This window comes from Nerophis ophidion, linkage group LG12 (genome assembly GCF_033978795.1).
Source record: "Nerophis ophidion isolate RoL-2023_Sa linkage group LG12, RoL_Noph_v1.0, whole genome shotgun sequence".
Classification (NCBI taxonomy): Eukaryota; Metazoa; Chordata; class Actinopteri; order Syngnathiformes; family Syngnathidae; genus Nerophis; species Nerophis ophidion.
The window spans coordinates 58,287,411-58,309,531 of record NC_084622.1 but is presented as its reverse complement, the minus strand read 5'-3'; the positions used below and the strand labels follow the sequence as shown (position 1 = coordinate 58,309,531).

Genomic DNA, 22,121 nt, shown 5'->3' with positions numbered 1-22,121 from the left:
GTGAAGAAGGAGCTGAGCTGGAAGGCAAAGCTCTCAATTTACCAGTCGATCTACGTTCCCATCCTCACCTATGGTCATGAGCTTTGGGTCATGACCGAAAGGATAAGATCACGGGTACAAGCGGCCCAAATGAGTTTCCTCTCCCTTAGAGATAGGGTGAGAAGCTCTGCCATCCGGGAGGAACTCAAAGTAAAGCCGCTGCTCCTCCACATGGAGAGGAGCCAGATGAGGTGGTTCGGGCATCTGGTCAGGATGCCACCCGAACGCCTCCCTAGGGAGGTGTTTAGGGCACGTCCAGCTGATAGGAGGCCACGGGGAAGACCCAGGACACGTTGGGAAGACTATGTCTCCCGGCTGGCCTGGGAACGCCTCGGGATCCCCCGGGAAGAGCTAGACGAAGTGGCTGGGGAGAGGGAAGTCTGGGTTTCCCTGCTTAGGTTGTTGCCCCCGCGACCCGACCTCTGATAAGCGGAAGATGATGGACGGATGGATGGAATTTTCCCATCCAAAAACATACTGGTTGACGTAGAGAAACATGTTCGCTTGACCGCTCTGTGTTGAAAACAAAGAAACACCGGCTGTGTCTCGGTGCTAAAGACTTTTTTATGGTCTCCATTATTAATTGAACAAATTGCAAAAGATTCAGCAACCCAGATGTCCGAATTACTGTGTAATTATGCGATGAAAAGAGACGACTTTTAGCCGTAACTGGTGCTGAGCTGATATTTCCTGACAGTCCGCGACGTTTTCAACAGGAAACTCCGCAGGGAATTTAAAATTGCAATTTAGTAAACTAAAGCGGCCGTATTGGCATGTGTTGCAATGTTAATATTTCATCATTGATATATAAACTATCAGACTGTGTGGTCGCTAGTAGTGGCTTTCAGTAGGCCTTTAACTAGCGTTCTGCACACCTCTGCCGCGTACGGGCCCAATCGACGGACGCGTCACAGAGCAGTGACTAACATGCAGCCTCGTGTATTAAGACGCCCTTGGTGCTTCGTCACATGGTGGCAGAGTCAATGTGCTGGAACGCCTGTCCTGGCTGAGTGCTGCTGGCAGCAGACAGACAGATGGGGAAAGGGCTTCTCTTACCAAGCGCTGCCTCAGCCTCTGATAAAGACGGATACATATTTGAGCAGTTATTAAAGGCCTACTGAAAGCCACTACTACCGACCACGCAGTCTGATAGTTTATATATCAATGATGAAATATTAACATTGCAACACATGACAATACGGCCGGTTTAGTTTACTAAATTAAAATTTTACATTTCCCGCGAAATGTCCTGTTGAAAACGTCGTGGAATGATGACGCTTATGTTGACGCGTGCTTATGACGTTATTGGTTGGATCGGACATTCTATCCCAGCACCACACACGGCTAAAAGTCGTCTGCTTTAATCGCATAATTACACAGTATTTTGGACATCTGTCTTGCTGAATCTTTTGCAATTTGTTCAATTAATAATGGAGACGTCAAAGAAGAATGCTGTTGGTGGAAAGCGGTGGATTGCAGCTGCCTTTAGCAACCGAAACACAGCCGGTGTTTATTTGTTTGTAGTGAAACTTTATAATGGAACAAAGCGGTCAAGCGAACATGTTTCCCGACCACGTCAACCAGCAGGTTTCGGTGAGAAAATCGTGGTAATAAGTCGGCTCTTACCGGAGATATGAGCGGAGCTTGTGTCTTGTCTCCTCCTGCAGCAGCTGTCCAAAAAGGCAGCTGTGACTTTCTTGGCTCCTCCATGGCTTCCATCAGAGACACTGGCGGTCAACACACCCCTCCAACTTTCAGGTATGACTTTATAATCTCACTAAAACACTAGTAACACAATAATCAGATAGGGGATTTTCCAGAATTATCCTAGTAAATGTGTCTAATAACATCTGAATCGCTCTCACTGCCCTCGCCTTTTTTTTCTTTTTTTATTGTAGTGCTTCACTTTAACTTTCCTCATCCACAAATCTTTCATCCTCGCTCAAATTAATGGGGAAACCGTCGCTTTCTCGGTCCGAATCGCTCCCGCTGCCGGTGGCTATGATTGTAAACAATGTGAGGATGGGAGGAGCCCTACAACCCGTGACGTCACACGCACATCGTCTACTTCTTCCGATACAGGCAAGGCTTTTTTATTAGCGACCAAAAGTTGCAAACTTTATCGTCAATGTTGTCTACTAAATCCTTTCAGCAAAAATATGGAAATATCGCGAAATGATCAAGTATGACACATAGAATGGACCTGCTATCCCTGTTTGAATAAGAAAATCTCATTTCAGTAGGCCTTTAAGGAAACCACATATAAGCCTTGCAGAAGTGTCGAAGATTCTACCTGTCTTTGCCATTATAAGGAATACTATAAATATATGAGTTATGTACGTTCAGCAAAATGTAGATGCTGCTTTTTTTGGACCGGGGTGCCCATTACTTCGATTGCGAGCTACCGGTCGATGGCGGAGGGTGTGTCAGTCGATTGCCAGCCTGGCATAGAAAAAAAAAATAGACCTAAAAATCATCAATGTTCACCTAGATGTCACTTTCGTTGATTTGCTCATTCACAACACCTAAGGGTCTTAAGAAATGAGGCTGGCTGCTGCCAGATCATTAAGAAAAAACGACGGACAGGAAGGCCAGGAAACACTTTTCTTTTCAACAGACTCTCGCGCCGCACCTGCCGTCATAACTCTAAAGACAGCTCCTGTCTTCACAATAAAAGCCCTGCTTCATTTTGCCTCCGCTAACAAAATAGATATAAAAATCTGAAATTTTCAACAAGACATCACTTTTGTCACTTGATTGACATTCACAACACCTAAAGGTCTTAAGAGATGAGGCTGGCTGCTGCCAGATTATTATTAATAAAAAACGACCGACAGGAAGGCCAGGAAACACTTTTCATTTCAACAGACTCGCGCCACACCTGCCGTCATAACTCTAAAGACAGATCCTGTCTTCACAATAAAAGCCCTGCTTCATCCTGCCTGCGCTAGCAAAATAAGAGTCTCAGAAAGCCGGCGTGCACAAGCTGGCACGCTAAGGAGTTTGCCGTCGATGTATTTCTCGCAAAATGTATAAAAACAAGTGTGGAGGCTGGACAAATAAAATGCCAAAAAAACAATCACTTTCATGTGGTTTTTGACAGAATCTGCTAACAAATGAAGGAAGAATTAATTCCCAGGAAAAACAGCAGGCGCTCCAACGGTGGATTGGGTTCAAGTAACACAATATGCAGTATGACTTTTGGATGTACACCTGCAAAATGAGCAAAAAAAAGCTAGCATACTAGGCTAATTTTAGCATACTAAAATGTAGCATGTTTGGAATAATAAAATATTTGACTCTGGGTGTAAACCTGCAAAATTTGCTAAAAAGCTAGCATACTAGCATGTTACAAAAAATTTACACTCGGAGGTGTCCATCCATCCATCTTAGCTTATCCGAGGTCGAGTCGCGGGGGCAGCAGCCTAAGCAGGGCAGCCCAGACTTTCCTCTCCCCAGCTACTTGGTCCAGCTCTTCCCGGGGGATCCCGAGGCGTTCCCAGGTCAGTCGGGAGACATAGTCTTCCCAACGTGTCCTGGGTCCTCCCCCTGGTCGGATGTGGCTTAAACTCTTCCTTAGGGAGGCGTTCAGGTGGCATCCTGACCAGATGCCTGAACCAGCTCACCTGGCTCCTCTCCATGTGGAGGAGCAGTGGCTTTAGTTTGAGTTCCTCCCGGATGGCAGAGCTTCTCACCCTATCTCTAAGGGAGGGACCCGCCACCCGGCAGAGGAAACTCATGAACATAGGTGAGGGTATGAACTGGTAAATTGAGGGCTTTACCTTCCGGCTCAGCTCCTTCTTCACCACAACGGATCGATACAGCGTCCGCATTACTGAAGACGCCGCACCGATCCGCCTGTCGATCTCACGATCCACTCTTCCCTCACTCGTGAACAAGACTCCTAGGTACTTGAACTCCTCCACTTGGGGCAAGAACCCCTTCCCGACTCTGAGGTGTATATCATAAACAATAAAAAAAAATTGCTAAAACTTGACCTAGTAACATTTTCATTTTGGAACGGTTTGAATCGGTCGAAAAATTGTCCATTCATTTGGATTGAAAAATGTATTTGAAAATGTGGAATCCCTAGAAATGTGGGGGTTTTGGAGAAAACAAAAGTAGCTCAGTGGTCCTGTGGTTAGAGCAGGGGTGTCAAACTCAAATACAGAGTGGGCCAAAATTTAAAACTGAATGAAGCCGCGGGCCGAGGTTGAACAAATTAATCCTTTAATAGGGACCCAAACAAGTTTTGCATTGAATATTGAACAAGCAGGGCTTATATAACTTTATAGAGACATGCACAATCGAGTTTTAAATAATAATAATTAAAAAATATCAATTGCATATCAAATAAAATAAAAATACAAAATGAATGCCTCTTTTCGGCGGCGGGTTTGAGTTGGGGCGGGGTTTGGTGGTAGCGGGGGGTGTATATTGTAGCGTCCCGGAAGAGTTAGTGATACAAGGGGTTCTGGGTATCTGTTCGGTTGTGTTTATGTTGTGTTTATGTCGTGTTACGGTGCGGATGTTCTCCCGAAATGTGTTTGTCATTCTTGTTTGCTGTGGGTTCACAGTGTGGCGTATATTTGTAACAGTGTTAAAGTTGTTTATACGGCCACCCTCAGTGTGACCTGTATGGCTGTTGACCAAGTATGCATATATTATGTGAGTGGGCCGGCGCGCTGTTTGCATGGAGGAAAAGCGGACGTGGCGACATGTAGAGAACGCCAAAGGCAGTGTTTTTACGGCCCGCCCCCAATATTGTTGTTCGGGTGGAAATCGGGAGAAATTCGGGAGAGCCACCGAACTTCGGGAGTCTCCCGGGAAAATCGGGAGGGTTGACGAGTATGAGTATTAGTGGTGAATGTGGTGTTACAGCGGCGGGCCAGCTCTAATGTTAATTTGATATTGCCTCAAGGGCCAAATGAAATTACACGGCGGGCCAGAGTTTGACACCCATGGGTTAGAGTGTCCCCCCTGAAACTGGAAGATCTTGAGTTCATACCAAAGAATATAAAAAATGGCACCCATTGCCTCCCTGCTTGGCACTCGGCATCAAGGGTGGAAACTGGGGGTTAAATCACCAGAATGATCCCCGAGCGTGGCCACCACTGCTGCTCACTGCTCCCCTCACCTCCCAGGGGGTGAAGATGGGGATGGATCAAACGCAGAGGAGAATTTCACCACAGCCAGTGTGTGTGTGTGTGACTATCATTGGGACTTTAATTCTAACTTTAGTACGGGTGTCATGATTGAGCCGACAATTCTGAAAGTGGATTGGATTAAGAAGGCGGATGAAAAAAAGTGTGGAGTCATAATTGTTAGAATGCTGAGAAGCAAACAAATACATAAATAATCAAAGGCATACTGCTGTTCCATAATAAAGGTTTGATTTCGGGGATGAATGCCATTTTGTCTGAAGCCTGGAAATTTCCTGATACTGTGCATAATCCACCCGACTCCTACACGCTCCTAAAGCGCTGACATCAGGTTTTGTGGCTTATCCCCAATAATTGCGTTGAAAGCGCTGCATTCCATTCACTGCAGAAGGTATCAACTCCCAGGTGGAAATCATGTCAGAGACTCCGAAACACAGTAATAAAAAGCCATTATTGTGACGGACTGTATTTTACGTCTCCCTTTCTTTGTCAAACGTTGCCGCGAGACCAGCTTCCTTCGCTTCCTTCTCTCGCCAGGCCTCCGCCCGACAAGGTATAGCAGACATATCCCACTGAGGTAAGGCAATTATCCGCTTATGTGTTGAGGTGCAATCTTAATGAGGGAGCTGCGTCTGTTACCTCATCAGCTTTAAACAACAGGCAGGGGGAGCGGAAAGTACCGGACCAAGATAAAGTCGTCAGATACTGTACACCAGGGGTCACCAACGCGGTGCCCGCGTGCACCAGGTCGCCCGTAAGGACCAGATGAGTCGGCCGCTGGCCTGTTCTAAAAATAGCTCAAATAGCAGCACTTACCAGTGAGCTGCCTCTATTTATTACATTTTATTTATTTACCAGCAAGCTGGTCTCGCTTTGCTCGACATTTTTAATTCTAAGAGAGACAAAACTCAAATACAATTTAAAAATCCAAGAAAATATTTCAAAGACTTGGTCTTCACTTGTTTAAATAAATTCATTTTTTTTTTTTTAACTTTGCTTCTTATAACTTTCAGAAAGACAATTTTAGAGAAAAAATACAACCTTTAAAATGATTTTAGGATTTTTAAACACATATACCGTTTTACCTTTTAAATTCCTTCCTCTTCTTTCCTGACAATTTAAATCAACGTTCAAGTAAATTAATTTTTCTTATAATAAATACATTTGAATTTAATTTTTCATTTTAGCTTCTGTTTTTTCGACGAAGAATATTTGTGAAATATTTCTTCAAACTTATGATGATTAAAATTCCCAAAAATTATTCTGGCAAATCCATAGGATCTGTAGAATCAAATTTAAATCTTATTTCAAAGTCTTTTGAATTTCTTTTAAAATTTTTGTTCTGGAAAATCTCGAAGAAATAATGATTTGTATTTGTTAGAAATATAGCTTGGTCCAATTTGTTATATATTCTAACAAAGTGCAGATTGGATTTTAACCTATTTAAAACATGTCATCAAAATTCTAAAATGAATCTTAATCAGGAATTACAATTGATGTTCCATAAATTATTTTTTTCAAAAAGATTCAAATTAGCTAGTTTTTCTCTTGTGAAGTGAATTATATTTATATAGCGCTTTTCTCTAGTGACTCAAAGCACTTTACATAGTGACACCCAATATCTAAGTGACATTTAAACCAGTGTGGGTGGCACTGGGAGCAGGTGGGTCAAGTGTCTTGCCCAAGGACACAACAGCAGTGACTAGAATGGCGGAAGCGGGAATCGAACCTGCAACCCTCAAGTTGCTAGCACGGCCACTCTACCAACCGAGCTATACTCTTCATTTTTTTCGGTCGAATTTTGAATTTTAAAGTCGAAATTGAGGATAAACTATGTTTCAAAATGTAATTTTATTTTTTTTCGTGTTTTCTCCTCTTTTAAATCGTTCAATGAAGTGTTTTTTTAATCATTTATTCTCTTTAAAAACCTTCCGTAAAACGAAAAAAAATGTACGACGGAATGACAGACAGAAATACCATTTTTTTAAAATATATATATAGATTTATTTATTAAAGGTAAATTGAGCAAATTGGCTATTTCTGGCAATTTATTTAAGTGTGTATCAAACTGGTAGCCCTTCGCATTAATCAGTACCCAAGAAGTAGCTCTTGGTTTCAAAAAGGTTGGTGACCCCTGCTGCACACTTGGCAGCCACAACGTTAGCTCCACCTGCACAATCTAATAAGAACAGAGATCTGCATCTAAAGCAAGGCTCGGGAACCTTTTTGGCTGAGAGAGCCATGAAAGTCAAATATTTTAAAGTGTACCGTATTTTTTGGACTATAAATTGCAGTTTTTTTCATAGTTTGGCCAGGGGTGCGACTTAGACTCAGGAGCGACTTATGTGTGAAATTATTAACACGTTACCGTAAAATATCAAATAAAATGATTTAGCTCATTCACGTAAGAGACTAGACGTATAAGATTTCATGGGAGTGATTAGGAGTGACAGATTGTTTAGTAAAGGTATAGCATGTTCTATATGTTATAGTTATTAGAATGACTCTTACCATAATATGTTAGCTTAACATAGCAGCCACCTTCTCAGTTATTTATGCCTCATATGCCTCATATGCCTCATATTTATGCCTCATATGCCTCATATGCCTTCTCAGTTATTTATGCCTCATATAACGTACACTTATTCAGCCTGTTGTTCACTATTCTTTATTTATTCTAAATTGCCTTTCAAATGTCTATTCTTGGTGTTGGGTTTTATCAAAAAAATTCCCCCTAAAAATGTGACTTATACTCCAGTCCGACTTATATATGTTTTTTTCCTTCTTTATTATACATTTTCGGCAGGTGCGACTTATACTCCGGAGCGACTTATACTCCGAAAAATACAATATAACTGTGAGAGCCATATCATATTTTTTAACATTGAATACAACTAAATGTCTAAATCTCCGGGTTGGGGAGGAGACCCTGCCCCAAGTGGAGGAGTTCAAGTACCTAGGAGTCTTGTTCACGAGTGAGGGAAGAGTGGATGGTGAGATCGACAGGCGGATCGGTGCGGCGTCTTCAGTAATGCGGACGTTGTATCGATCCGTTGTGGTGAAGAAGGAGCTGAGCCGGAAGGGAAAGCTCTCAATTTACCGGTCGATCTACGTTCCCATCCTCACCTATGGTCATGAGCTTTGGGTCATGACCGAAAGGATAAGATCACGGGTACAAGCGGCTGAAATGAGTTTCCTCTCCCTTAGAGATAGGGTGAGAAGCTCTGCCATCCGGGAGGAACTCAAAGTAAAGCCGCTGCTCCTCCACATCGAAAGGAGCCAGATGAGGTGGTTCGGGCATCTGGTCAGGATGCCACCCGAACGCCTCCCTAGGGAGGTGTTTAGGGCACGTCCAACCGGTAGGAGGCCACGGGGAAGACCCAGGACACGTTGGGAAGACTATGTCTCCCGGCTGGCCTGGGAACGCCTCGGGATCCCCCGGGAAGAGCTAGACGAAGTGGCTGGGGAGAGGGAAGTCTGGGTTTCCCTGCTTAGGCTGTTGCCCCCACGACCCGACCTCGGATAAGCGGAAGATGATGGATGCATGGATGGACAACTAAATGTACAGCAATGAGGTGGCGACTTGTCCAGGGTGTACACCGCCTTCCACCCGATTGTAGCTGAGATAGGGAATAAGCGGTAGAAAATGGATGGATGGACAACTGATGTATGCATCTTTTAAGTAACACCAACATTTTTTAAATTCTTAGTCTTATTTTTTTTTTATAACATTTTTATTCTGAATCTAACCAATAATAAATAAAATACTTCTTACCATTGATGCGACTTCTTGAACAGGTGCGGTTGAAATCGGATGCAAGGATTAAAACGCATCCGTCATCCACCGTTGCTGCTCACTACTCCCCTCACCTCTCTTTGAGGTGTAACAAGGGGATGGGTCAAATGCAGAGGGTCATTTCACTACACCTAGTGTGTATGTGTGTGTCTGTCAGTGTTACTTTCACTTTTAACTTCACCTTACCCTCATCTGACTTAAAATACCAGAAACAGCCCTCCTAATCATAATTTATCATTCCAGGTAACATTCCATTTTTGTAATAGGTAACAGGTAGGGGTGTAACGGTACGTGTATTCGTATTGAACCGTTGTGGTACTGGGGTTTTGGTTCGGAGGTGTACTGAACAAGTTTCCCCACGGACATATTAAGTAGCGTACCGTACAATGTGTAAACAATGCACACCGAACACAACACAAGTCATGCTAACAGCGACAGGGCTACGATAGACTGACCATACCTCCTCTTTTGCGGGGCTGTCCGGGTGGAGTTTCTTAAATGCCTCAAATGTCCGGTATTTTAAGTTAGGGTTGCGTGTATTTTCAATGTACGTTCAGGGTTAAGAAGGGGTTAAAAACAAAACAAATTGTGCACGCAGCAGCAATCGTGAGGGAGGGGCAGAGACGGAGAGAGCGAGAGAGTTATGATAAACTCGCATGCGTCGCCAGGCCCTGCTTTTTATCCATGGATTTATCAGACTGTATTTTTTACTATCAACAGCAAGGGTGTCAAAAGTGTGCCCTGGAGGCCATTTGCGGCCCACAGCTACTGTTTTAAAAGGACCACGGCACATTCTAAAAATACTACTAAAATAAGCAAAAACATAACAAAAGTGAAATAAAAAAGCTAAAAAGTTAAACGCCTGTATCAGTTGGGGACATCTCTACGCTGCTGATCCGCCTCCGCTTGAGATGGTTTAAACATTGATTGATTGATTGATTGATTGATTGATTGATTTAGAAAAAGTTGCAATGTTGACTAATAAAACAAAGTTGTTTTTTTTCCCCTTCAAACTGTCATTGCTCCAAACATAATATTGAATCAAAATCAATGTTATTATGAATTATTGACCTATCCAAGGTTCCCATTACTTCACATCAAATATTCCACTAAGAAAAATATTTTTGGTGGAAGATTTTGCAAATTTGGTAAATAAATCACCCAAAAATTTATATTTTGTTGTTTTCTTACTGTACCGAAAATGAACCGAACCGTGACCTCTAAACCGAGGTACGTGCCGTATCGAGATTTTTGTGTACCGCCACACCCCAAGTAACAGGTGAGGACCATATATGTAATCAAGAGGCACTGGAGCAAACAAAACCCAAACTGGAGACGCACCGGGAGCTGCTCTTGCAAATAGCAGTTTTGAATTTGGCTTTTTCAATTTGCATGAGTCAACGTTGTGGAAAATCCATGACTCATTTGCAAGGCTCGTACAATGTGTACGGGGACATAAACAAACCCATACTCTGCGTGATGTACAAATGAAGGGGTATGAAACCCCCTGCAGAAAAGATGGGAGAAAAAAAAAAGAGTCAGAAGATGCAATATCTAAGATCAATCAATCAATCAATGTTTATTTATATAGCCCCAAATCACAAATGTCTCAAAGGACTGCACAAATCATTACGACTACAACATCCTCGGAAGAACCCACAAAAGGGCAAGGAAAACTCACACCCAGTGGGCAGGGAGAATTCACATCCAGTGGGACGCCAGTGACAATGCTGACTATGAGAAACCTTGGAGAGGACCTCAGATGTGGGCAACCCCCCCCTCTAGGGGACCGAAAGCAATGGATGTGGAGCGGGTCTAACATGATACTGTGAAAGTTCAATCCATAGTGGCTCCAACACAGCCGCGAGAGTTCAGTTCAAAGCGGATCCAAGACAGCAGCGAGAGTCCCGTCCACAGGAGACCATCTCAAGCGGAGGCGGGTCAGCAGCGTAGAGATGTCCCCAATCGATACAGGCGAGCGGTCCATCCTGGGTCTCGACTCTGGATAGCCAGTACTTCATCCATGGTCATCGGACCGGACCCCCTCCACAAGGGACATAGGAGAAAAAAAGAAAAGAAGCGGCAGATCAACTGGTCTAAAAAGGAGGTCTATTTAAAGGCTAGAGTATACAGATGAGTTTTAAGGTGAGACTTAAATGCTTCTACTGAGGTAGCATCTCGAACTGTTACCGGGAGGGCATTCCAGAGTACTGGAGCCCGAACGGAGAACGCTCTATAGCCCGCAGACTTTTTTTGGGCTCTAGGAAGGTGGACCGGAACTGGATATTACTTTTGTCTCAAGCTATGAGACGAATACAGTGGAGGAAAAAATGCAAATGTGCTTCACCCACGATGCCGCTGAACCATTATTACAGTCTTCTGTGAGTTCACCTCATCAATCAAAGGAGGAAAAACAAAAATAAAACATCAGCGCACAAAGACAAATATTTAATTCGGCTCAGCTCGAAAAGATGAAAGGGGAATGTTTTGGCTAATGCGGGGGGGGAACAAGGTAACACAAAGTCAAACGACAGGCGTGTGTAGTCAGCAACCTGGAAGAGAAACCACGCCACACGCCAAAAAAACATCCATCTTCTCATCTGAAACCATCAAAGACAGTTTAATGCTCTCATCTGAGCTTTTGAACAGCCTGTGAAATGTACCCGCGGCCAAAAGTCAGTTCAATGCCCAAACCTCATCGCTGCAGTGACCATGTCCCGTGAGCTCAGACTCCACTTAGTCGTCACGATCAATCAAACACCCCTGTTGTTGACGCCGTACGTCTCCTACAGTGGAAAGCCTTTCAAGAATGAAAAAAGAAACACACGCACGCCAAAAAAGTATGTACCGATCGCTTTTTTTTTTCCCCGTGTCCAATTTTTGGTTTTCCTTTCTCTCTGCTACTTCTTCCTAAAGAAGAAGTGAAAGGATGAACCTTCTGCTGTGCCTTACTCATCACTCCAACAGAACAAGATCACTTACGGGCTCACTATTTGCCTGCAGTGATGCTCGAGAGACACCACACATACAGTGGGGCGAAAAAGTATTTAGTCAGCCACCGATTGTGCAAGTTCTCCCACTTAAAATGATGACAGAGGTCTGCAATATCGTGTGAGGAAGTGCAAATTAAACAATAAAAAACAAATAACAATTGGAATTGGTCCAGGTTATCGGGGGCTGTTATTACTGACGGACAGGTGTCGCAGTGTGACTGCAGCCGGGCACGTAAAAAAACCCTCGTTTCCATAGCAACGTTTATGTCACTTTCATGCACTTGCCGCTTTTCCACCAACGCAGGGGTAGGCAACCCAGAACGTTGAAAGAGCCATTTTGGACCCAAATAACACAACACTGTCAAGCGCCATTTAAATAAAACTTGCGGGCCGCACTAACATTAAACTTTCCTATTAAGGTGGTGGCCGCTGTAATTTAATGCCCGCAGCTAAAAGCAACTGCGTGAGAACGTATACTCAAATACTCACCAAATAGTCATTTTCTACATCGCACAGAGACAAACCCGCGATATACAGTGGGGCAAAAAAGTATTTAGTCAGCCAGCGATTGTGCAAGTTCTCCCACTTAAAATGATGACAGAGGTCTGTAATTTTCATCATAGGTACACTTCAACTGTGAGAGACAGAATGTGAAAAAAAAATACAGGAATTCACATTGCAGGAATTTTAAAGAATTTATTTGTAAATTATGGTGGAAAATAAGTATTTGGTCAACCATTCAAAGCTCTCACTGATGGAAGGAGGTTTTGGCTCAAAATCTCAGGATACATGGCCCCATTCATTCTTTCCTTAACACGGATCAATCGTCCTGTCCCCTTAGCAGAAAAACAGCCCCACAGCATGATGTTTCCACCCCCATGCTTCACAGTAGGTATGGTGTTCTTGGGATGCAACTCAGTATTCTTCTTCCTCCAAACACGACGAGTTGAGTTTACACCAAAAAGTTTTATTTTGGTTTCATCTGACCACATGACATTCTCCCAATCCTCTGCTGTATCATCCATGTATCCATTTTGGTATAAACTCAACTCGTCGTGTTTGGAGGAAGAAGAGTACTGAGTTGCATCCCAAGAACACCATACCTACTGTGAAGCATGGGGGTGGAAACATCATGCTTTGGGGTTGTTTTTCTGCTAAGGGGACAGGACGATTGATCCGTGTTAAGGAAAGAATGAATGGGGCCATGTATCCTGAGATTTTGAGCCAAAACCTCCTTCCATCAGTGAGAGCTTTGAATGGTTGACCAGATACTTATTTTCCACCATCATTTACAAATAAATTCTTTAAAATTCCTACAATGTGAATTCCTGGATTTTTTTTTTCACATTTTGTCTCTCACAGTTGAAGTGTACCTAGGATGAAAATTACAGACTTCTGTCATCATTTCAAGTGGGAGAACTTGCACAATCGATGGCTGACTAAATACTTTTTTGCCCCACTGTATTCTCTTGACAGAAAAACGGTTGCAGATCCACCATCTGGCATGAGCGTGTGGTGTGGTCGTTTGGGTGGGCATGTGCATACACTACATGACGGGCACTGTCGTGACACACCTGCTCTCCTCCATCCCCGACACCAGGCCAAGTGTCACTTTGTGTCAACATCAACACTGTCCAAGCTCAAACTTAATACACTTCCTTTTTTTTTGTTACTTTGATTGAAAAGTCTGCATGAAAGGCAGAAGAAAAAAAACGTATTCCCAGGGAGTCATCTGGTTGTAATGCAAGGTCGTCTGGTGGGGATTACAGGCACATATTACAGGAGAACTCAGGCTGACCCTTCATCTATATCCCGGGGGAAATGGGAGTCATCCATGATGATGGGTGGGCTTAAAGTCCGAGTACAGGAGACGCCAAGATTAGTGATTGCTGTTTGTTTGGGAAATAATTTGCAAAACAGGTAAGATGTATCATCCTGCATGTCTCAACAATATCTACAAGAAATTCTGAACACTACTCAAGATCATTATCCATCCATCCAGTTTCTTCTGCTTATCCAAGGTCTGGTAGCGGGGTCAGTAGTCTAAGCAGAGAAGCCCAGCTCCCCCCGCGGGACCCCCAGGCATCAGCCATAGTCTTCCCAACGAGTCCTGGGTATTCCTCCACCGGATGGACGTACCCTAAACACGTCCCTAGGGAGGCGTTCGGGTGGCATCCTGACCAGTTGCCCAAACCACCTCATCTGGCTCCTCTGGATGTGGAGGAGCAGCGGCTTTACTTAGAGCTGCCCCCGACTGACAGAGCTTCTCACCCTATCTCTAAGGGAGAGATCTGCCCCCCTGCGAAGGAAACTAATTTCAGCCGTTTGTACCCGTGATCTTGTCCTTTCGTTCACAACCCAAAGCTCATGACTATAGGTGAGGATGGGAACGTAGTTCGACCGCAAAATTGAGAGCTTTGCCTTCCGGCTCAGCTCCTTCTTCACCACAACGGATCGATACAGCGACCGCATTACTGAAGACGCCGCCCCGACTCAACCATCACCATCAACGTCATCATTTAGCAAACAATACATGAATGAGAGATTCAACTTCATGACCGAATATCAGAATCCAGCTTAGGGACTTACCTGTAGTATCTGGACTGAAGATACGTGGAGCAGACAGCTTTAGACACGTGGCTAGCTGAGCCAAAGTCAATGACCTTAACCCGGTAGGGCTGTCGAGACGGATCCACAAGCATGATGTTCTCCGGCTTCAGGTCAGCATGGATCAAACCCAGACTCTTCAGCTTCATCAGCGCTGTAGCCACCTGCTGTAACACGGGTCTGATGTACTTTAGCGGCAGTGGGCTGAACTTGTTCTGCTTCAGGAAGTCGTACAGGTTCTGCTCCAGCATCTCAAACACCAGACACGTGTGGTTCTTGTGCTGGAAGCACTCGTACGCCCTCACAAAGTTGTAATCGTCGGCGCTCTCCGTGCTGAGACGCGCCAGGATGCTGACCTCGATTTGACCCTGCCGCGCGTACGACGGGTGGTTCTTTAGGATCTTGATTGCCACGATCTCGTTGGTGCCCCTCTTCCAGCACTTAACCACCTGCCCAAAAGTTCCTCGCCCCAAGAACTCCAGCACTTCATAGGTGTTGGTCATGGAGCAGAGCACCTCATGCTGCACCAGTTGGTAGTCCCCCTCATTGTTGGAGCCGCTGTTCTTAGACGTTGCCGTGGAGGCGGCGGTGGCCACGGTAGCCACTGTGGCGCCACTGGCTGCTCCGTTCTGGATCATCAGTGGACCGTGCTCCTCTACTATCTGCACACTACTGTTGTTGTCGAGCTCCTCACTCTTGCGTTTAAGCCCACATCGTTGGTAGGTGTCCAGGAGACTGACCGTGCTGCGGCGGGTCAGATTCTGAACCCCGACGCCGTTTCCGCCGCCACCCCCTCCACTGCCGTTGCTGCCTCCACCCCCGCTCGCCAACAAAGAGCCTATGGCCCCTGAAGTACTGCTGGCTGAGGCCACCACAATGTGGGCTGCGGTTGCCGGGAAGATGAGCGCCTGCTCGTAGGGAAGGGTGGAGCTGGCTACCTGCAGGGAGCTGTTAATGCCGAAGGGGCCGCTCAGGGCCGACAGGTTCTTGCTGCTGTTGTGGCTGTAGACTTTGCTGTGCGTGCCGTACCCTGTCATATCCCAGTTGCAACTCTGCTCCACCTTCAGTTTCTTCACGCTAAAGAAGGCACTTGACTGAAGAGTGTGAGGGGAGAACACTTGCACTTGCGAGGCCATACCTGAGACGAGAGTGCACAAGAGGGGAGGAGCAGGGAAAGCAAAAGGAGAGGTTAGGAATTTCAGAGTCCATGAAACATGAGTGGTAGCTTCAAGTTTTAAATAAAGACATCTTGGGTCAGAGCAGGTCATTAAAACACCAAGCGGATATGTATATGTCAGCATGTTAACTTGCTCAGTGGCCTCATGACCATAGGTGAGGATGGGAACGTAGATCGACCGGTAAATCTTTCTTGTACGCCGTGGCCTGAGAGTGAGGGACGCAAACAGACTGGACAAGTTGGTAGAGAAGGCCAGTAACGTGGTGGGAGTGGAGCTGGACTCTCTGGCGGTGGTGTCAGAGAGGAGAAGTCTAGCAAAACTCCTAGTCATTATGGACAACACCTCCCACCCACTACACTCGGACCTTGCGGAGAGAATGAACACGTTCAGTGGAAGGCTCAGACTCCCAAAATGTAACACGGAACGACACAGGAGGTCCTTCATACCGACAGCCATCAGACTGTAAGATGCATATGTTCCTTGACTGCACTTAAATGTAGAATATATTTATTTTATGATGAATAATATATGTCATAAATTATTTATTATTATTATTGTTTATTGTGAGCGAACCGTGGTGCTGAATTTCCCCCAGGGATCAATAAAGTACTTTCTATTCTATTCTATTCTAAATTGAGAGTTTTGCCTTCCGGCTCAGCTCCTTCTTCACCACAAAGGATTGATACAGCGTCCGTATTACTGAAGACACCACACTCTTCCCTCACTCCTGAACAAGACTCTGAGGTACTTGAACTCCTTCACTTGGGGCAAGATCTCCTCCCCGACTCAGAGGTGTACATAAACAAAAAAATAGCTAAAACTTGACTAACATTAGCAAGTAACATTTTAATTTTGGAACGGTTTGAATCGGTCGAGAAATTGTTCATTCATTCATTGGCCGTGTGGTTAGAGCAGGGGTGTCAAACTCATTTTAGCTCAGGAGGAAAATCTATTCCCAAGTGGGCCGGAAGGGTAACATCATGGCATGATAACTTAAAAATAAAGACAACTCCAGGTTGTTTTCTTTATTTTCTTTGGCCAAAAATAGAATAAGCAGATTCTGAAAATGTACAAATCATGGATAATCCTCTGGACAAAACACTTCTGAGGCAATTGGTGCAGTTAGAGAAACAAAAAGAGTATAGATTTCATCTCAGTGTATCTACAAAGCCATGATTCAACTTTAAGTCACAGCCTTTCTGGGATTGAAGGTAAAAACTATTCAAAAGGGTTAAGTTCACTTTTCTCGTGTTTGACAAAGACATTTTGGGGCAACGAGGGTTCCAAATGATGATGTGTTCGAAGCAGAATACATAAAACGGCAGGTTTTAGGTTTCATGTGGGTTGAGGAGGAGGAGCCACAGTCACCCTTTATTGTGTACCTCTCGCTTAGCCCCGGTATAAACCGTGCTAGCCTAACAGAATTTCTATTGTGACATCCAGTGGACACATTTAGAACAGCGGTTTAATTTGTTTAAAAAAAAAAAAAGCAACTCATTTTAATATTTGGCAAATTCATCACGCGGGCCGGATAAAACCGTACGTTTGACACCCCTGGGTTAGAGTGTTTGCCCTGAGATTGGAAGGTTGTGAGTTCAAACCCCGGTTGAGTCATACCAAAGACTATAAAAATGGGACTCATTGCCTCAGCGTTCAAGGGTTGGAATTGGGGGTTGGATCAACAAAATGATTCCTGAGCACGGCCACCGCTGCTGCTCACTGCTCCCCTCACCTCCCAGGGGGTGAACATGGGGATGGGTCAAATGCAGAGGATAATTTCACCACATCAGTGACTATCGTTGGGACTTTAACTCTCACTTAAAGCAGGGGTGTCAAACTCCAATACAGAGTGGGTCAAAATTTAAAACTGAACAAAGCCGCGGGCCAAGGTTGAACAAATGAACCTTTTAATAGGGACCCAAACAAGTTTTGCAGTGAAAACTGAACAAGCAAGGCTTATATAACTTTATAGTGACACGCAAAATCCAGTTTCAAATAATAATAATAATATTTAAAAAATATCAATGGCATAGCAAATAAAATTTAAATAAAAATTGAATGCCTCTTTACTATTTGCAGCCTTCTTAGGTAAATATCAAAATAATCTTTTTCCACAGGCCAATAATACATTTGAAAGTAAAATAACAAAAAGGAATGAATCAAACATTCAAGCCTTGAAGAAGCGAGAGAAAGTGAATGAATAAAACGTTAATTATTGCTCAGTTTACTACACTGATTTGCTTTAACAACGCTTATACAACCTAATAGTGCAAAATAAACTTTCAAAAAACAAACGAAAAAACATCACAGAAATAAAATAAAATAAAAAATGTTATGCCTCTTTTCTATTTGCAGCCTTCTAATATCAACGTTAACTTTTTCCACGAGCTAATACATTTGAAAATAAAATAATGACGTGGTCGGGGTTGGGGGGTGGCGGGGTTGGATTTTTTAGCGTCCCGGAAGAGTTAGTGCTGCAAGGGATTCTGGGTATTTGTTCTGTTGTGTTCATGTCGTGCTTCGGTGCGGTTGTTCTCCCGAATTGTGTTTGTCATTCTTGTTAGGTGTGGCTTCACAGTGTGGCGCATATTTGCAACAGTGTTAAAGTTGTTTATACGACCACCCTCAGTGTAACCTGTATGGCTGTTGATCAAATATGCCTTGCATTCACTTGTGTGTGTGTGTGTGTGTACAAGCCGCATATATTATGTGACTTGGCCGGCACGCTGTATGTATGGAGGAAAAGCAGCCGTAACGACAGGTTGTGGAGAACGCTAAAGGCGGTGCCTTTAAGGCGCGACACCAATATTGTTGTCTGGGGAGAAATTCGGGAGAAGGGTTGCCCCGGGAGATTTTCGAGAGGGGCACTGAATTTCCGGAGTCTCCCGGGAAAATCAGGAGGGTTGGCAAGTATAAGTGGTGAATGCGGTGTTACAGGGGCACTGCCACTGTATAATCCTGCCGGGCCAGCTCTAATGTTAATTTTATATTGCTTCAAGGGCCAAATAAAATTACACGGCGGGCCAAATTTGGCCCACGGGCCAGAGTTTGACACCCATGACTTAAAGGGACTGTTTGCAACATTTACACAGAATCCTAGGAGGCTCTAACTTTCCAATGTCATTTAAACAGTATATTATGCCATGTTACGGCTTCTCGGACATAATGACGTAACTACGTATGTACGTAACACATCCACGCGCATTAGCTTTAGGTGTAATAATGGCAACTTGGATAACTACTGTTAGGTTTTCATTGAGTGTTTATTGTATTGTAACAAAAATGTTAGTTGGTTCTCTTAGATCAGGGGTGCCCACACTTTTTCTGCAGGCGAGCTACTTTTCAATTGACCAACTCGAGGGGATCTACCTCATTTATATATATCATTTATATTTATTTATTTATGAAAGAGACATTTTTGTAAACAAGTTAAATGTGTTTAATGATAATACAAGCATGTCTAACACATATAGATGTCTTTCTTTCACAAAGACAAGAATATAAGTTGGTGTATTACCTGATTCTGATGACTTGCATTGATTGGAATCAGACAGTAATGATGATAACGCCCACATTTTCAAATGGAGGAGAAAAAAAGTTGTCCTTTCTGTACAATACCACATGAAAGTGGTTGGTTTTTGGCATCTAATTCATCCAGCTTCCATACACTTTACAAGAAAAACATTGGCGGCAAATTCCGTAGCTTGCTTGATTGACATTCACGGCACCCGAGGGTCTTGTGAGATGACGCTGGCTGCTGCCAGTTCATTATTATGAAAAAATGACAGAGAGGAAGGCGAGAAACACTTTTTATTTCAACAGACTTTCGCGCCGTCCCTTCCGTCAAAACTCTAAAGGCCGACTGCACATTTCCTATCTTCACAATAAAAGCCCTGCTTCATGCTGCCTGCGCTAACACAATAAGAGTCTCAGAAAGCTGGCGTGCACATCACTTGTGCACGGCAGCTTTCTGAGGGATCGCTTGTGCACGCCAGTTTTCCGAGACTCTGTATTTAGTTAGCGCAGGCAGCATGAAGCAGGGCTTTTATTGTGAAGATAGGAAATGTGCGGTCGGCCTTTAGAGTTTTGACGGAAGGTACGGCGCGAGAGTCTGTTGAAATAAAAAGTGTTTCTGGCCTTCCTCTCGGTCATATTTTCATAATAATGATCTTGCAGCAGCCAGCGTCATCTCACAAGACCCTCCGGTACCGTGAATGTCATTTAAGTGACGTCTTGGTGAAGATTGATGATCACTCATTTTTAGGTCTATTTTTTTAAAAGCCTGGCTGGAGATCGACTGACACACCCCCCGCGGTCCACTGGTAGCTCGCGATCGACGTAATGGGCACCCCTGTCTTAGATTGTTTTTGTATGTGCTCGCTCCACATTCCTGTCGACAAGGTTGAGGGACTGCCTTAAACACCAATCATTTTATTTGGGTGGATAAAAAAAGTGTATTACATTTATTGATTGATTGATTGATTGATACTTTTATTGGTAGATTGCACAGTACAGTACATATTCCGTACAATTGACCACTAAATGGTAACACACAAATAAGTTTTCAACTTGTTTAAGTCGGGGTCCACATATATCAATTCATGTTACATAAACTTAGTAATTGTGAAAAATATAGACAATTGCGTTTTGTTGAACCACTATTAGAAACATGAGCTGTTTTTTTTGTTACATTTTTTGCCAACAGTGAGCAAGATGCAAACGGCACCTTTAACCCGATTAATAGGCTCCTCTAATGCAGACAACATTTTATAATTCTGGACCTAAATATGATGTCAACAGGTAAAATTCTCCCAGAAATAGATAGATAGATAGAACGTTATTGATTCCTTCAGGAGAGTTCCTTCAGGAAAATTCAAAGATAAATAGACACGGTGGTGATTTTAGTAGTATTTTTTTTGTAGTTTTCTAATGAGTTCCAGCCCATTTTGGAACAACAAAATGTGGGTGGGTCTGCATCATCCTGCTGACAACACCTACAGAAGACTGGAGGCAATTCAATATTGACTAGTATGCATGTTGGTAGATTCTTCACCCCGGTTCACAATATTATTGTGAGGAATTTGAAGGAATTATCAAATATGTCTGCCAGGTGCATTGTTGCAGGCTGTAGCAATTCAACAAAAGAAGGGGTCAGCCTGCATATATTTCCAAATGATGCGAATATGAGGAAGTTGTGGGCCAATTGATCATTTTGACTATACTGACTTCGAAAAAGAAGGATTTTGGTTAGAGTTTGGATAATTTGAATAATTGAATAATTCAAAAGACTTAAGCGAAATGCAATAACGGAAAAGTAGGAGCCCTCTTGAGGGGAGAAATACTGAGTCAGAACAGCAGACCCAAGAGAGAAAAGTTAGGTAGTTTTTTATTTTGCGTCCTCTTCTACTGATGTTTTCCTCAAGATGCTAAAGAAAATACTGAAAGAGCACAAGGAAACACAGGCTGAAATGGAGATGGAAGATATTGTTGTATTTCTTTTTTGCTCATAAATGCTGATCATATCAGTTTTGAAGTGATCATGGAGTAATGATAGCAACTTGGATAGCTGGTGTTAGCTGTCATTGCATGTCTATTCTATTATAACAACTATATGACTGCAATTTGTTAGTTGCTTCTCTTGGATTGTTTTTGTATGTTAGTACATGCTCCCTGCACATTCCTGTTGACGAGTATGCGTGTTGGTAGATTCTACACCCCGGATCACAATATTTTTGTGCAGAATTTGAAGGAATTATCAAATATGCCTGCCAGGTGCATTGTTGCAGGCTGTAGCAATTCAACAAAATAAGGGGTCGGCCTGCATATATTTCCAAATGATGGGATTATGAGGAAGTTATGGACCTCTTCGGTCCAATTGACTTGTGCAAAATGGGACGGACCAAGCACGAGTTGTGTAATTTGCAGTGATATTTTGACTGTACTGACTTCAAAGAAGGGTTTTGGTCGGAGGATGGATGGAAATAATTTAAAAGACTTAAGCGAAATGCAGTAACGAAAAAGTAGAAGCCCCCATGAGGGGGAGAAAAATTAAGTAGTATTTTATCATACGTCCTCTTCTACTGATGTTTCCTCAAGATGCTGAAGAAAATATTGAAAGATCACGAACAGGAAGTCTGCAAATGGTGATATTGTTGTATTTTCTTTGTTGCTCATAATGTAAATCATATCAGTTTTGAAGTAATCATGGACCAGGGCAACAAAAACATGCAATCGGGTGATCACAATAATAGTTTTACATGACTTTCTCATAGTCATCATTGTCACCGACGTCCCACTGGGTGTGAGTTTTCCTTGCCCTTATGTGGACCTACCGAGGATGTTGTAG

General features: G+C 43.5%; 1 protein-coding gene across 3 annotated transcripts in view; it reads right to left on the bottom strand.

The window, feature by feature from the left end:
* hipk2 (homeodomain interacting protein kinase 2) overlaps positions 1–22,121 on the bottom strand; it is a 352,565-nt gene that overhangs the window by 240,134 nt on the left and 90,310 nt on the right. For all 3 annotated transcript variants that reach the window (XM_061917854.1, XM_061917853.1, XM_061917855.1), the window contains exon 2: positions 14,580–15,735. In XM_061917854.1, coding sequence (XP_061773838.1) covers positions 14,580–15,735 — 1,156 coding nt within the window. The remainder of the gene's footprint in view (positions 1–14,579; positions 15,736–22,121) is intronic.